At 44.8% G+C, this 16,357-nt stretch overlaps 1 protein-coding gene across 10 annotated transcripts in view; it reads left to right on the forward strand.

The window, feature by feature from the left end:
- The window catches only part of LTBP1 (latent transforming growth factor beta binding protein 1), a 377,380-nt gene that overhangs the window by 306,355 nt on the left and 54,668 nt on the right, over positions 1-16,357 (forward strand). For all 10 annotated transcript variants that reach the window (XM_084625002.1, XM_084624994.1, XM_084624997.1 and 7 more), the window contains one exon: positions 775-918. In XM_084625002.1, the coding sequence (XP_084481128.1) occupies positions 775-918 (144 nt within the window). The remainder of the gene's footprint in view (positions 1-774; positions 919-16,357) is intronic.

Raw genomic sequence — 16,357 nt, forward strand, 5'->3', positions numbered from 1 at the left:
TTTCATAGTATTTAGATGAGGTAAGAAGTGTTGGGAGCCAAGTTTAGGATTCATGGAATGTTTTTTGGTCCCAGGCCAACAGCAATTGAGAGTACCGTGGGACCCAGCCCTTACTGTAGAAGAGGAGACTTGCATTGCTCCACAGGGTCTTCACTAGGTGATACCAGAATAATGTTTCTGGGCTCCAGAGCAACCTATAGGGTTTTGTGGGTGAGGAGTCTATTACAAAAATGGGTTTAGAGGACAAAAAGAACATGCTGCAGGAAGGCAGTTTTTCAGGGTGTGGGGAGAAGAGAATTCTGTTTATATACCAGGGCCTAAATCCTGTCATCTTCTACCTGTTGAACTCTTTGATTTCACTGACCTTTGAAAGAATGACAGTAAGTTTTGGCACAATATCTGTTAAATAAAAATAAATAAATACTGGTGGGTTTCTTGCTGTTCTGGTAATAGCAAACATAGCTCAAAAGGAGTCAATATCTTACATTGTAAGAAATGGGGATGAGGGAGAAGGAGAATAAAAAAGTTAGGACTCTGGTCTACCTTAAAATCAACACTGGCATTTTATAATTTTACTGTTTTTTCAATGGCCTTTATCTCCTCAGACAAACTAATTTCCTTAGGAGTCCACTTAAGTAGTAGTCAGGTATTGATTGTTCCTCGGGGATCGCCTTTGTTTTTCTGCAGACAATATTGGGACAGATAGAGCAGGTAATATAAAGAGCTGTCAGTGATGGAGAACATGTCTGAATCAATTTATGCTTCATTCTCCAGATGTGAATGAATGTGAAATGCTGAGTGGGGTATGTGGTGAAGCCCTCTGTGAAAATGTAGAAGGCACCTTCCTGTGTCTCTGTTCCGATGAAAACCAGGAGTATGATCCAATGACTGGACAATGTCGCTTCCGCACATCAACAGGTAAAATACCAGTGGCTTTGCTTGCAGACATAATACAAAGCATAAAAAATGCACATCCTCCTGAATAACAGCAAGGATAAAAAATTGTGACAGGCTGTAAAAAAAAAAAAAAAGGAGGGGGGGGGGGTGTTAAGAGTTACAATGAAAATTGGGTAAATTTGGATTTTATTTATTGCTGTAGTTAAATCACTGTATTCTAAAGAAATAGTGTATTTTAGACCCCTTTTTAAAGCATAGTAATATAATAAGCCATGTGTGCTTTTGGTTCTGTTATTCTTGAGCATGCTATAAATCATAAACAACAAAAATATGGCATAGATGCCTTTAATTTTTGTACAAGAGGCAATCTCAGAGCTCTGATTAGCCGGGCCTTTTTTCACACAGTGTGGTTTGTGGAACATTGTTTCTCATGATGTGTACCATGCTGAGGTGGTGATGTCAATGTTCATCTTTGGCAGTGAAATGAAGGCTACAGCACATGAGATTTAAAATAATTTTTTTAAAATTTATATAGATAACTACTGGTGTCTGGATAAGGTTGAAGGAAGTGTAATGTTGAGAGCAAAATTTGTATATGGTAACCCAGGCTTATTATTGAATATTAACAGAAGAACTTAAACAAATTGCCACTCAACTATTTACTTTTGTATCTAGTTTGAAAAATCCCCAAAATATTAGGCTCATGAAGACATGGCCAGTCACCTTGTCCACGTTACTTGTGGGTTGTACTCTCGCCTCCTGCCCCTGTTTTTTTACTCTTGATCTGTCTTTTTAGATTGTGAGCCTTTCAGAGCAGCCACTGTGCCTTTCTCTTATGTTATTCAGTGTCTTAACACATTAGGGATGCTACTACAAACACTAACTTAAAAATTATCTTAGGACTCTCTCTCTCTCAGAAAGTTGCCTCCAAGTGGGCTACACAGCTCCAGTCTGGGGAGAGGAACAGGTCCAGGATAAGGGGGAATTGAGATTGGCAAATTGATTTACATGAGCTTCTCCCCCAAACAAACAAATATATTTTAGGTTTACATTGCAGGCTGAACTAGCTACTGAATAGCTTTAGAATAACTTGCTGTACTATCAATTCCAGTCTATATAATTCAGGAGGCCCTGGAAATTTCATCCTGTCTCCCATCTTTCCAAATCTTTTGAACAAGGCAAAACTCCTGGTGACTCAAATGGAACCAGGATTTGGCTCACTGAACATAGTGCCTTTTTACCTTCCTAATAATAGATCAAGTTCTCTTTTGTGCAACACCTAAGAGGCAAATTCTTCTTTTTAAAGAATCAGAGCTACAAACTCTTTGTAGTTTATTCACAGATTCCTACTTAATGTGTATATGCTTTCTTCAGTATTTTGTTCTGCAACATTTCCTGAGATGTACTTGCACAGGGAAGCACATTGGTATTGCAACACTGTCTGTGAAACAGCTACATAATAAAATGAACTGTGAACCAATGGCAATGGGTTAGACTGAGGACCTCACCTTATGAAGAGGTTGAAGGAATGAAAACTCTGGAGAATTGCTGGTTTAGAAGAAGAATACACAGCAGTATTGCCATTTACTTACTTGTGAGGAAGCAAACTGCAGTATACTTTCATCTCAAGGGGCCTCATCTCAATACTGATATCTAATGATGATAACATAAATGACAACATTGTTAACTATTTCACTGCTGATCAAAGCATGCAAAAAGGAGAGGGTAAATCATATTACAAAGATCTACAGCCAGCTATGAGTGCCATCTCATTTTGGTGCCAAATAAGATGACACTTGCGAGATTTTAACTATTTTTTCCCCAGTCAAAAATGAACTAAGACCTAGCAGAGTCACATCAAGGGGGAGCCATTCCCAAGAAGCCCAGCAGGTCATCTGATTCCAACAGAGGGGAAGCCAAGCCCAAGAAACCAAGCAGAGTTCATGGATGTATCCTATTATCATTTATTGCTGAGGGAAAGGAAAGCCCACAAAGTCCAGCAAGGATGCATGATCATATTGTGAACATCTGTACAGTCTACAGCAAGTGGTGTCTCAGTTTGGCATCATGAATGGGCACTTCATTTGTGTTCAGTTCGGAAGAGAAAAACTTTTTTCATCTCAATATGGACCCCTTCTTTGGGCACTAACAAAACACATACTTAATCATTTTCTCTCCTATGTTAAGGTTCATCATGGAGGAAGATCTCATATAGGAGACCAGACAGTATGGAAATTAGAGCCCAGTAGGATCCCTACACACTATATTATTTGACTAATGGAATAAGGGAACCTATCTGTTACCAGGGAACACTATAAGCTGATGTACATTGTGAAGGACGGGACATCTTACCATTCTTTTATCTCTGTTTGCTTGCACAACTGAAGGAAAAAAACACTTCCTACAATCAATGTTTCATTGGACAGGATATTACTTTGTATACTATATAAGAGACAAAGCATGCACTTTTCTGGATAGCCTGGTAGCAAACTCTTTTCTCATTGAGCTCAAATGGGTTCTATCTTAGAGTCTGAAGATCCTAGGAACTGATCACCCAAACAAACTGTGAAGTCGTAATATTACCTACTGCACCTGTAGGTTTTGGAAAACTCTTATGGAGTTTACAATGTGTTTGTTTTTCTTTAACCTACCTACCTCTTTTTTGTTTTCATTTCATGCTGAAAATTAATGGCTAAATGCCAGGTTGTGGCTGACCCTTGCATGAGTGTGTAAGGCAGAGGAGAGCACAAACAGCCTTTCCTCTTGCGCAGGGACTGGGCTCAGTCTAGTTGTTGTTTTCCCCAGAATAGAAGGAATCTACAAGCCTAGCTACGACAGCAGTGCTACGCTGCCCAAAGGGTGCAGGGCCAATGCCACATCCTTCCACCTAGCACCAGCCACACCAAGGTGGTGATGGAGTTCATGCTACACTCGTGCAAAGGATGGTGCAACGGCCATGCTTCCTAGAGCTTTGGCATGCCACGTGCCTGAGTCAGGCACCGTGCTTCTGGGAGCTCCTGCTGTGTGCTCCCATGTCACCCCCAACATGGGCTTGTGCCTCATTTTACCTGCATGCAGAGAAAAATATCTTGTCTGCCTTATACTGTTGTAAACATTAACATGCAAATCTTACAGATGTATTCAGCCTTTGCATATTTGTTTTTATACATGTGTGCTATTTTGCACATAGAGAAATGTCATCCCATTTCCACTCTACTAAAGTGAAGTGGGATGCCATTTCTACTGAAGGTAAGGGCAGGGCATAACTGAAGCATAACTTTAATTCAGGGACTTTTTCACATGTTGTTAAAGGCTGTTCCCTTTGTATGTTCACACTTCTCTTTATTCACCACGGGGGACCTAGAGCTTTCCTTTTATTTGGCAGAAATTCATCTATTATTTGCTATGTCCTGAAATGATGCTGTCAGTATATGAACATTCGTCTCCTTAGTTCCAGCCATCTTGTTGTCTTCCAGTATTCATTTCAATTCAATACAAAATAAATTTAACAAAAAATCGAATGCGCAGGTTTCAAAGCACCTGTTTCTCTTTTCTTTATTTTGTACCCCCATCCTGCCATGGCTTTAATTCAGGTGCAGCCCTGACCGCTGAAGTCAATATGACTCTGCACAGGCCCCTGGATCCACCTGTGCAGATGCAGTTGAAGGATCGAGACCTTAGGCTGCAACTTCATCTTTTTCTCACCTCAGTATTTAAAATAATGTGCTCAATTACTGGGGCATTCAGAACAGTGGATTACCAGTATTCATGAAATAAAAAGTGTGCTGTTTTGGCATCCAAAATATAATATGTTTACTCCTGGACCAGTTCTATAAAAATGTAGCCTCACCAAAGACCAGTTACAAATTTATGATGCAAAAACTCATGAAACTTCAAGGGTAGAAAAACAAATATATAGCTAATAGAGTTGGAAAGCTGGGATTCTCAGGGGGAAAGTTAAGAGGAGATTTTTGGGGGGAGATCAGGAGAAGATGACACAGAAAAGCGTCATAAGGGTGTCTAATAGGATCATCTGTTTCTACGCTATTAACTGTGAAGCAGCTCACAAACATCTGATATTAAAGTTGGTTATTCTGATCATTCCTGAATAATAACATCTGTGCTCCTCAGTCTTGGGCCTTTCTTGAACAGAGACTGCCAATGATGTCAAACTATTCTTGGTGGCTCTTGTAATCTGCATTGTTTATTAGACACTAGACTGAGTCTGGTACCCAAATCTAAATTGTATGTCTTTACGTTTCAAGGGAGACCTTTCGTACTGTCATTACTACCAAATAATTTTTATTTAAATATATAGTTCTTCTTCGAGTGCTTGTTCATGTCAATTCCAATCAGTTGTGTGCGCGCTGCATGCATGAGAGCTGGAAGATTTTTCCTCTTAGCAGTATCCTTAGGGTCGGCTTGGGTGCCCCCTGGAGTCGCACCCTCATGGCACTCAATATAGTGCCCTGCTGACCCAACCCCCCTCAGTTGCTTCTTACCACCTGTGATGGCTAGCTGGAACTCCCCGTTGCTCTTGCCTCGACAAGTGCGTGCTTCACAGTATCAAGTGTATATAGTTAAATTCAGTAGTAGTTTAGTTAGTGTAGATAGTTTTCTCTCATAAGTTTCCTTTGGGGGTCGCCCCCCCCCCACGCTTTCCCCAGCTCTGGGGTATGCTTTGGTCCCCGAGCTTTAAGCCGTGCTCTGACTATAGCAGTTTTATGCCGAGAAGTGACCCACACACTTTGTGCTTCATGTGTCTCAGGGAGGGTCACCTTGGGGACGGTTGTAAAATCTGTAGAGGGTTTTGCCCCAGGACACTCAAGGACAGAGAACAGCGCCTCTGATTTCTGCTTATGGAGGCAGCACTTTGGTTTCAGACAGACCTCAGCTTTGCGGCCCCGGCCCCAAGTGCCGTCTCCTCGGTGCACAGTGCTCTGGCATTGTTGACACATGAGCTGTAGCCGATGAAGGACTCCTCAAAGGCCTGGGCTACATTGGGGGTGGGGGTGTGGTTCGAACTAAGATACGCAACTTCCGCTACGCTATTTGTGTAGCTGAAGTCGAAGTATCTTAGTTCGAGTTACCTGGCCATCCTCACGGCGGCGAGTCAACCGCGGCGGCTCCCCCGTCAACTCTCCTTACTCCTCCTACTGAGGTGGAGTACAGGCGTCGATTTGGGGATCGATTTACCTTGTCTAGATGAGACACGATAAATCGATTCCTGATAGGTCAGTCACTACCCACCAAGCACCGTTCACCAATCTGTCGCCACGAGGACCTACAGTTTCCCTCCATGCCGGAAACGTTTGAAGTGGCATCGGACCTCCTGGCACTGACAGCGCCACCCTCCCCTCCAAGGCAGAAGAGGTTTCTGGCACCAGTTCCTGGCCCAATCCACTCTGTGGGCAAGCTGGCAAAGATAGTAGCAATGAGGGTATCATCCCCTGCATGCCAACCTTCAGCACCAGTGGCCCATGTTGGGGAGCTGCTCTGGTCTTCCAGTTGGCATCGCTCACTGGCGTCAAGTGGCTCCGCTCCTCTGTGGTCTTCGCAGTCAGAGACCTTGGAGTCGGAAGCGGAGTCATCGCGCTCCAGTAGGAGCAGAAGATCCCGCTCCCACCATAACTGACAACCCTACCCAGCACAGTGGCTGGGACAGTGGCAGGCTCCTCAGTGGCCCTTCTGGACACCCTGGGCCTATCACCAGAGCCAGGGGGCAGAGCCAGGATTCCAGACCGGCCTCAGTGACATGGGTGTTCTTTGGGCCACCACACATGCCCTCCGCACCACTGCAGGGGACCCATCCGGAGCTGTACTGACATCAACGATCTCGGCACCGACCGCGACGTCGACAATCTCAGCACTGATTCCTGCACCATCCTCGGCACTGATCACAGCTCAATCGTTGGCACTGCCCGTGTCAATAACCAGGGCACCGCCAGTGACACTGACTACACCAGCTGACTACACCGCCAGTGACACTGACTACACCAGCTGCGGCTCCAGTGTTCCTCACTCCTAGGGACTCCAGAGGGGCTGAGGGCAGGGAACAGGCTCCGGTACCGGCCGCCATCTTGTCCTCCTCATCTCCGGATGAGGCAGTGGCTGGATCAGCAACTGCTCAAGCCTCAGGGGACAGCAGGGTCCTACAGCAGCTGCTGAGACGGGTGGCCCAGAACCTGAACATTAAACCTGAGGAGGTGGTGGAGGACATCCTTTCAACAAAAGGACCATCCCGTATTGCGCTGTCACTGATTAAAACCATCAGCGATGCCACGAAGACCCTGTGACAGACCCCCGTCCTCATTGCTGCCTACCGTCAAGAGGTATGAGTGGAGATACTTTATCCCCTTAAAGGGGTATGAACATCTTTACACGCACCCCCAGCTGGACTCCCTGGTAGTGGACGTGGCCAATCAGCGTGAACTCAAGGGCTACCAGGGGCCCTCTCCCAAGAAACGAGAGGCCAAATAACTGGACCTCTTCAGAAGGAAAATCTGTTCCACAGGGGGCGGGGCTTGCAGCTCCCTATTGCTAACCATCATGCAGTGGTTAGCAGGTACAATTATAATACTTGTGGGGCCATGCAAAAATTTGCAGAACTCCTCCCTATGGACTCTCACACAGAGTTTTCCATGCTAGTAGAGGAGGGCAAATTAATTTCCCATGCATCCCTGCAGGCGGCCCTGGATGCAGCGTCTCGCACCATGGCTATCAGGGTGGCCATGAGGAGTTGTTCCTGGCTGCAAGTCTCTGGCCTCCCCTATGAAGTGTAGCAGACAATCCAGGATCTCCCCTTTGAGGGTCAGTCTTTGTTTTCCGAGAACACAGCACAGCTTCAAGGACTTTCAAGCCACCTTGAAGTACCTGGGCCTCCATACCCCTGCCACACAATGGAGGCACATTAGACCCCAGCCCCCACCGAGGGTAGGCAGGATGGGTCGCGCAGGAGAAATAGGAACTCAAAGAAGAGACCTCGCCCCTCCTCTAGTCAGGGCTGGTCAGTCTAAACCCTCCTCAGGCCCAAAACCAGCCTTTTGAAGGTGCACCCAGGGGCGACGCACCAGTGCAAAGACTGGATCCATCCCACTTTACCTTTTCATCCCACCTATGCATGGGCCCGTATTATGTCAGCCTGCTGGGTGCTCCACATGGAAGAAAGGGATATTCACTCCAATTCTCTGTCCTCCTGCCTTTCCACCCCGCTTCCCCATCCCTCTTCAGGGACCCTTCTCACGAGCAACTCCTCATAAGGAGGTGCAGTCACTCCTCTCGCTAGGGGCCGTGGAAGAGGTTCCTCAGGATCGCAAGGGCTTCTATTCCTGGTATTTCCTAATATCGAAAGCCAAAGGCAGGCTTGGGCCCATCCTAGACCTGCGAGAGCTCAAGTTCATATGGAACTTGAGTTTGTTCATGGTCTCCTTGGTCTCCATCGTCCCTTCCTTGGATCTAGGGGATGGTATGCCGCCCTCAACTTGAAGGATGCATACTTTCATATAGCAGTCACACCGTCCTACAGAAAATACCTCAGGTTTGTGGAGCACGACAACCACTTCCAGTTCACAGTCCTTCCGATTGGCCTTTCAGCAGCGCCTTGAGTATTAACCAAATGCAGGGCAGTCGTGGCCGCGTTTCTGCACAGGTGCCGGGTACAGGTGTTCCTGTACCTCGATGACTGGCTGATCAAGGGCCGCTCCAGGGCCCAAGCGGACGCGCAAGTCAGATTCATCATTGCAACGTTCGACAAACTGGGCCTTCTCCTGAACGCAGGGAAGTCAATTCTGTCCCATGTTCAGAGGATAAAGTTCATACGGCCAGTGCTGGCTCAACCCAGGCCAGGGTGTACCTACCGGAATCAAGGTTCTGGACCCTGGGAGACATCATTCGGAATCTCAGGCAGTTCCCCACCACCACAGCAAGGAATTGCCTCAAACTCCTGGGACACATGGCCGCTTGTACGTATGTGGTGCAACAAGCCAAGCTCAGACTCCGGCCACTCCAATCATGGCTAGCCTCAGTGTATTGGCCAGTCCAGGACAGTTTGGACAGGTTCGTGACTTTGCCTCACCCGATCCTCGACTCCTTTCTGTGGTGGCTCGACCCACACTTAGTGTGTCCAGGGGTCCCCTTCGTCAGCCCCCAGCCAACTCTCTCATTGGTTATGGATGCATTGGACTTGGACTGGGGGGCACATCTGGGAGACCTCAGGACACAAGGCCTCTGGTCTCAGGCGAAGCTCACTCTCCACATCAATGTCAGAGAGCTAGAGCGGTATACCTGGCATGTCAGACTTTCCAAGCCCATTTAAGTGGGAGATGTGTATCAGTGATGACAGACAACACCACAGTGATGATCTAGATCAACAAACGGGGATGCACACTCCTCTCCCCTATGCCAGAAAGCCCTCATGCTGTGGGACTTTTGTGTAGAGCAGTCAATACACCTTCAAGCATCGTACCTCCCTCGCATACAGAACGAGTTAGCGGACTATCTCAGCAGATCATTCCATGGCCACGAGTGGTCCCTACGCCTGGACGTCACTAACTCCTTTTTCCATCAGTGGGGCTTTCCCCAGGTAGACCTCTTTGCCACATGGCACAACAGGAAGTGTCAGCAGTTCTGCTCTTTCCTGAATCACAGACCGGGCACCATAGCAGATGCATTCCTCCTTCCCTGGGGAGGCCATCTCCTATATGCATTCCCACCTATCCCTCTCGTTCACAAAGTACTCCTCAAGATACAGAGGGATCGAGCAGTGGTAATATTGATAGCCCCAGCCTGACCCTGCCAACGCTGGTACATGTTGCTCCTGGACATGTCTATGGAAGCCCCAGTCACTTTGCTGCTCTTCCCGGACTTGATAACTCAGGATCACGGCCATCTCCAGCACTCAAACCTTGAGTCGTTGTACCTCATGGCATGGGTGCTCCGTGGCTAAACCCGGTGGAGCTTTCCTGCTCGGACCAGGTTAGACAAGTTCTCCTTGGCAGTAGGAAACCCTCCACTAGAGCTACCTACCTTGCCAAATGGAAGAGATTTTCAATCTGGTCTGCACATCATCGTTCATCCCCAATGTTCGCCTCTATTCTGCTCATATTGGACTACCTTCTCCATCTCAAGCAGCAGGTACTGTCCATGTCATCAATAAGGGTTCACTTGGCTGCCATCTCTACCTTCCATCCAGGCGCAGAGGGCCAGTCAGTCTTCGCCAACCCTATGATCAGCCGTTTCCTCAAAAGTCTCAACAGGCTATATCTGCAAGTTCGACAGCTGGTCCCAGCCTGGGACCTCAGCCTGGTCCTTTCCAGACTGACGGGGCCGCCCTTTGAACTGCTAGCGACGTGCTCCCTGCTCTACCTCTCGTACAAGGTCACGTTTCTGGTAGCGATAACCTCAGCCAGGAGGGTGTCTGAGCTCAAGGCCCTAACAGCAGAGCCTTCTCACATGGTGTTCTGTAAGGACAAGGTTCAGCTCAGGCCCCACCCAGCTTTCCTCCTGAAGGTTGTCTCCCAGTTTCACATCAGCCAGGACATCTTCCTCCTAGTGTTCTATCCTAAGCCGCACTCAAGCAGCAGGGAGCAGAGGCTTCACTCGTTGGATGTCAGCAGAGCGTTAGCCTTTTACATCGAGAGAACAAGGCCGTTCCGAAAGTCAGTGCAACTTTTCATGGCTGTGGTAGACACAATGAAAGGTCTTCCAGTCTCTTCTCAATGAATTTTGTCATGGATCACATCCTGCATCTGAGAGTGTTACAAACTGGCAGTGGTGTCTGCCCCTCCGCTCACTGCGCACTCCACCAAGGCGCAGGCTTCTTCAGCACCATTCCTGGGGCAGGTTCCCACCCAGGAAATATGCAGACCAGCGACGAGGTCCTCCATACATACTTTCACCGTGCATTATGCGATTACCCAGCAGGCCAGAAACGATGCAGCTTTTGGTAGAGTGCTGCTCCAATCAGTGGACAACTCCGAAACTACCTCCGTAATTTAGGCTTGGGAGTCACCTGATTGGAATTGACATGAACAAGCACTCGAAGAAAAAACGATTACTCATCTTCTTGTAACTGTTGTTCTTCGAGATGTGTTGTTCATGTCCATTCCAATACCCACCCTCCTGCCCCGTTGTTGGAGTAGTCGGCAAGAAGGAACTGGGGGGGGGGGGTGTCAGGTTGGCAGGGCACTATATTGAGTGCCATGAGGGTGCGACTCCAGGGGGCGCCCAGGCCTACCCTACAGACACTGCTAGGGGAAAAATCTTCCGGCTGTCGTGCACGCAGTGCGCACACATCTGATTGGACTGGTCATGAACAACACATCTCAAAGAACAACAGTTACAAGAAGGTGAGTAACCGTTTTTGTTTTCGCAAAAAGAAAAGGAGTACTTGTGGCACCTTAGAGACTAACCAATTTATTTGAGCATGAGCTTTCGTGAGCTACAGCTCACTTCATCGGATGCATACCGTGGAAACTGCAGCAGACTTTATATATACACAGAGAATGTTTTGTTTGTTTGTTTGCTTTAACCCAAATGAACTGAGAGTCTGATCTTCAAGTATTTGCATACATACCCATGCATGTCTTTTTTGCACATGCATCATTGGATGTGCATATACAAATTCCTGATTTACACATACATATGCCCAAAAGAGAGGTATCTTGTCATGTGTGCAGCAGATTGGGAAATTTGCATTACACATTCTGTAGTACATTGCATATAGAAAATGGGAACATACAAATGCATATTTACTGGCTTGCTGAAAATCATGCCCTAAAAGTTTGTATTGCTTATGTCATTTAGAGGCAAAGGACAGTGCTATATAATTTATTAATTTAAGATTCCATCAACCCTACACATTTTATTTTTTACACTAATAATTTAGGGCACAATTAATCAAAGTTTTTAAATATGTGCTTAATTTTAAGCTTATGTTTTAGTTTCATTGATGTCTACCGCACTTAATGTTAAGCATACGCCTAAGTGATTTGCTGGATCAGTGCAATTAAGATATAAAAATATATAAAATACCTTCAGTCTATATTTAGCCCCCACTTTTTATATCTGGAATTCTGTAGCACTAATATAGCCATCATATTTACAATCAGATAAATGTCTATATGTTGGTATCTAGAATTTACTTGGTTTGTTATAAGAAAAAAGACTGAAAAATGTTAATAAATATTTTTAAAAACCCAGTCAGATAAATTACTGTATTATCCCACAGTTACTTGAGTAAAATTTCTAATTTTTTAACAATGAAATAAAATCAGAAATAACCAAAATTGTGAGAAAATAAATATCTAGGTACTAATCCATTTTTCCAAGGAAAAATTATACCAAAATATCTTTTAAAAGAATCTGTTTATTAAAAGGTTAAGTGTGTGTGTGTGTGAGAGAGAGAGAGAGAGAAATTATGAGCTTGTAGACACAGACTGGCCTTTGTAAATTTCTTTTTTTAAAGATCTATGTCTCACTCACTTTCCAAACATTCATGACGCCTGCTTGACTAACCCTCAGTCACAGCTGTGTAAACAACAGACTTTTAAAGTGCTGAACAGATAATGGGAGGAGAAACCATCACATCAAATATAAAATGGGAATAAATAATCACATGATGAGAATGTTTCTCCTTCCTCCTGGGACAGCCTCCGAAGCTCTTTCCCTGGTAAATGGTGTGAAAACTTCCATGGTGTTTCTGCTATTTAAGCCTTTGGCCCTGATTCAGTTAGACATGTGGCATATGTCCAAAGAAAATGTATAACTTGGTGGTTAAAGTACTGCTCTCTCACCTTGGAATAACAGATTTAGTTCAGTTGAGTTTCTGCGACACATGATAGTCTTAATTTGGTTCCTATTGGACATCAGCTGATACCACAAAACCATCGTACTTTATGAAATGCAGTACATTATGGAAAATTGTAATTATCTGATGAAAGGAGACCACAGATTAAACTAACAAAGATGAAATAGCACTCAGCTGGGTGTTTCCCTCAATGTATACTTCTTACATTGGCAAAACAGCAAAGGAGAGTTTGCATTGTTGGTGGCAGTGTGGTGTCTGCCAGCCCCTCAAACTCCACAAACCAAAACATTCACTTTTCTAAGGAAGTTAGAAACAAATTCAAATGTATGTTTAGAACTAAAAGCCATAAATATCTATTATACTCTCTTTAATTAAAACACAATAATAGGCACAACAAAATAAATATTTTGAGCACGCTAATGTTAAAACAATTGTAGCTAATGAAAATTAAAGAGAATAAGCTTAGTAAAACTTACTTTCTTATGTGCAACATTTTCATTTCATCATATTTTACAGATACTTGAAACTTGACTTTTTATTGCCTATTACTTTTTTGTTTGTTTGATGTGTGTGTGTGTGTGTGTGTGTGTGTTGGGGAGCAGTGGTGGAAGTAAGAGCCCGAGGTTCATTTTATTCCCCCAGCCTCTGTTTTATCTTTTCCACCTTGAGATCCCACATCCTAACCACTATCCTGACAACAAACAGGACTGGACGGGATTGGGAATGGTCCATTCCATAACTGGCATAGAGAGGCTGCTTTTGAACTCCTTAAAGGCCCAGAGAATGAGGTTAAATTCTAGGACAGTGAAGTGAACCTGGGTCTCCCTCATAATGGTATAAACAACTATCACTTGACCAGCCTGATGTATTTTCCTGGACATGCAGGAAGAAAGACAGGATGTGAGGGATGCGCTTTAATTAGGTCACAACTTTGTCAATTTAACTCATCTGGGGACTCATACAGGTCATCCTTCCTTCCTCACTTGTTTCCACCTATCTGAAGGGTGCTGTCAGCCCCCTGTCCTTCCAAACAGCGTCCTAGCCTATTGTTGTGACTCCACAGAAGGAGGGTGGTGAGGATTAAGGGGCTGGGAAAAGGAGGTTGTCTTCTCACCGTGCAACATATTAGGAGCCCCAACTCCGTTTCCCATCCTTCTCCTAAATCCACTTCCAGCTCCAGTGAATCAAGGAACCAGACCCCTGTGGAATGAATGCCTGCACTGGACACTGCCACCTGCTAAGTTACAATATCTTGAGCCTTACCTCCTGACCTGTCCTGCCAGGTCCCTAAGCTGCTACGGGGAAGGCAAAAAAACCCACCCTGCCACAGCTAATGTGTCAGTGAGGGAAACATTCCTTCCCAGTCCCCAAAAAGGCAACTAGTGCAGTGCCCACAGCAAACCACTAAATATGGTCCTTCTCTGATCCCATGGGTGGGAGGGTGGTAGCTATTAATTTGGGTGTGAGAGAGGGCTCCCTCCAAAGGGACAAGTTATATATACTGTGCCCTAAGAGCACGGGGCACCAATGGCTTACCTGAGCCCCTCCAGCCAGCCTCCAGGTTCGGTGATGTTTTGGCTCCCTCTGCATTTGAAGGAGGGGGGGACCCTTAAAGGAGCCATGACTTTTTTCTTCCTACTGACGAGACAAAGACAAATCTTTGAGGTTGCAAGCCAAATATAAATAAAAGAACAATAAGACAAACAACACAATGTAACCACATGGAAGCTTTGATCTCAATTCTTATATAACATAACGATTTTGAAATACATTATAACAGAAGCATAAAATAAAGATTTCATCTCTTCCTGTAAATTTGTGACAATTTCAAAAAATGTCTCATGACAGTAACATTACCTTCTAGTCTCAATGGAAATGAATCAAATTTCAAAATATATGAGAATCAGCCAACATAGAATAATTTTGGATAGCTCTTTGTTGTATTGCTTTTGATGGTTGTTGTCACATGTTAAATGCTGAGTATGAATAATTTTCTAACAGGAAAAAGAAATGTATTTTTCATCCTAAGAAACAAAAATAATTTCCACTTGAAGTTTCTCTCATCTCAGATCTTACCAAAGGTGAATATTTAGTGGAAGTTTAAGGTTAGATGGACTAAGTGTTTTGGAAACATGAAAGATTTGAGTGCTTTTTCCACTGTTACGTGTTGTCATATTTCTAAAATGGCTTGCTCTAAAACCGCCAAAGATATTTTATTCATTTGTCTTGAAGGAGAACACCACGGTGCCCTTTAACTATAGTTTGGTAGGTTTTGATAAGTTTTCTTGTTATTTATTGTGTTAGTAACTATGTTTTGTAGAGTTATGCACTAGGTATTTGAGAACTCTGTGAGATCATAAATTCCTTAAAACTGTGGATGATAGACTAGACTCAGGGCTGGCCTTAGGGAAAATGGCACCCTGAGCGAACTTGTATTTTGGTGCTCCTGGTCCCTGTGGGCTCCCCAGGCTCCCCACCCCTCCTTCACTCCTAACCCTGTACTGTGCCCCCTTCGGCCGTAACCCTTGTACCCCCCCGCACCCCTAACTCTTGCCCCCTCCTCCTCTCCTAACACCAATCACTGTGCCCCAATCTCTGCACACCCTTCACACCTAAGCCTGCACCCCCTCCTGTGCCCCAACCCTACATTGTGCCCCCTTCCTCCCAACCCTGTACTCTCCTCCTGTACCCCAACCTTTCCTTAACCCCTACACTGTGCACCCTTTGTCCCAATCCCTGTTCCCTCCTGCACCCCTAACCACTACTCTGTGCCACCTTCACCCCAACCTCTGTACTCCCCTCCTGCGCCCCTAACCCTTGCACCTCTCTTCTGAAGAGTCAATATATTTTGATTCCTTTGCTTATTGCTTTCAAATACTGCTTTAAAATACAATGCAACTGCAAAACCCACCTGAACATAAGAGCGAGACATGTCCCCTGGTTCCAGGTCAAAGAAAGCACTGCCGAGGTCCTGTGTCCTGAAAAAGGAATTATGCCTTGTTCAGCTGCTGCTGTTTGGGAACTACGTCTTCTCCGTTTCCCCACTGTGCTTAAGCTCTGTAAAAGGCATAATTTAGTCTAAAAACTGATGTCATTCTAGTCCAGTATATTAGGCACCAGACTGAGAGTCAGGAACCTGGGTTATGTTCCTGTCATTCACATTGACTCACTATATGATTTTGTATAAGTCACTTAGGACGTAATTTTCAGTAGTATTGAACTCTTTTCTTCCACTGAAGTCACTGGGAGCTGAGAGTGTTGAAAATCAGACCTTTTCACTCTCTCTGCCTCGCTTTCCACGTCTGTAAAATGTTTACTAACCATTGGGAAGTGTTTTAAGTGAAAAATGTATGAAAAGCAACTTTGTAAGTGCTAATTATCGTTTTTAATAATAAAAGTAGAGGTACGTGCATGACTTAAACATAGTAGAAGTACAAATATGGAAGCTCTTCCAACACCTAAATCTGCAAACAGCGGTCTGAAAATCAGGGGAAAGATTTTGAGGATTAAAAAATCCACCAAATTTTTTTGCCAACACATTTTTCTCTCCGAGGACTCTGGCCCTGAAGATAGAAAATGGTGCTATGACAACATCATGCAGTTGCTTTTTTCCTGTATCTATTATCAAACTGATTAATTTGACATATTATTTTA

The sequence above is a fragment of the Lepidochelys olivacea genome (assembly GCF_965140295.1).
Source record: "Lepidochelys olivacea isolate rLepOli2 genome assembly, chromosome: 3".
Taxonomy (NCBI): Eukaryota; Metazoa; Chordata; order Testudines; family Cheloniidae; genus Lepidochelys; species Lepidochelys olivacea.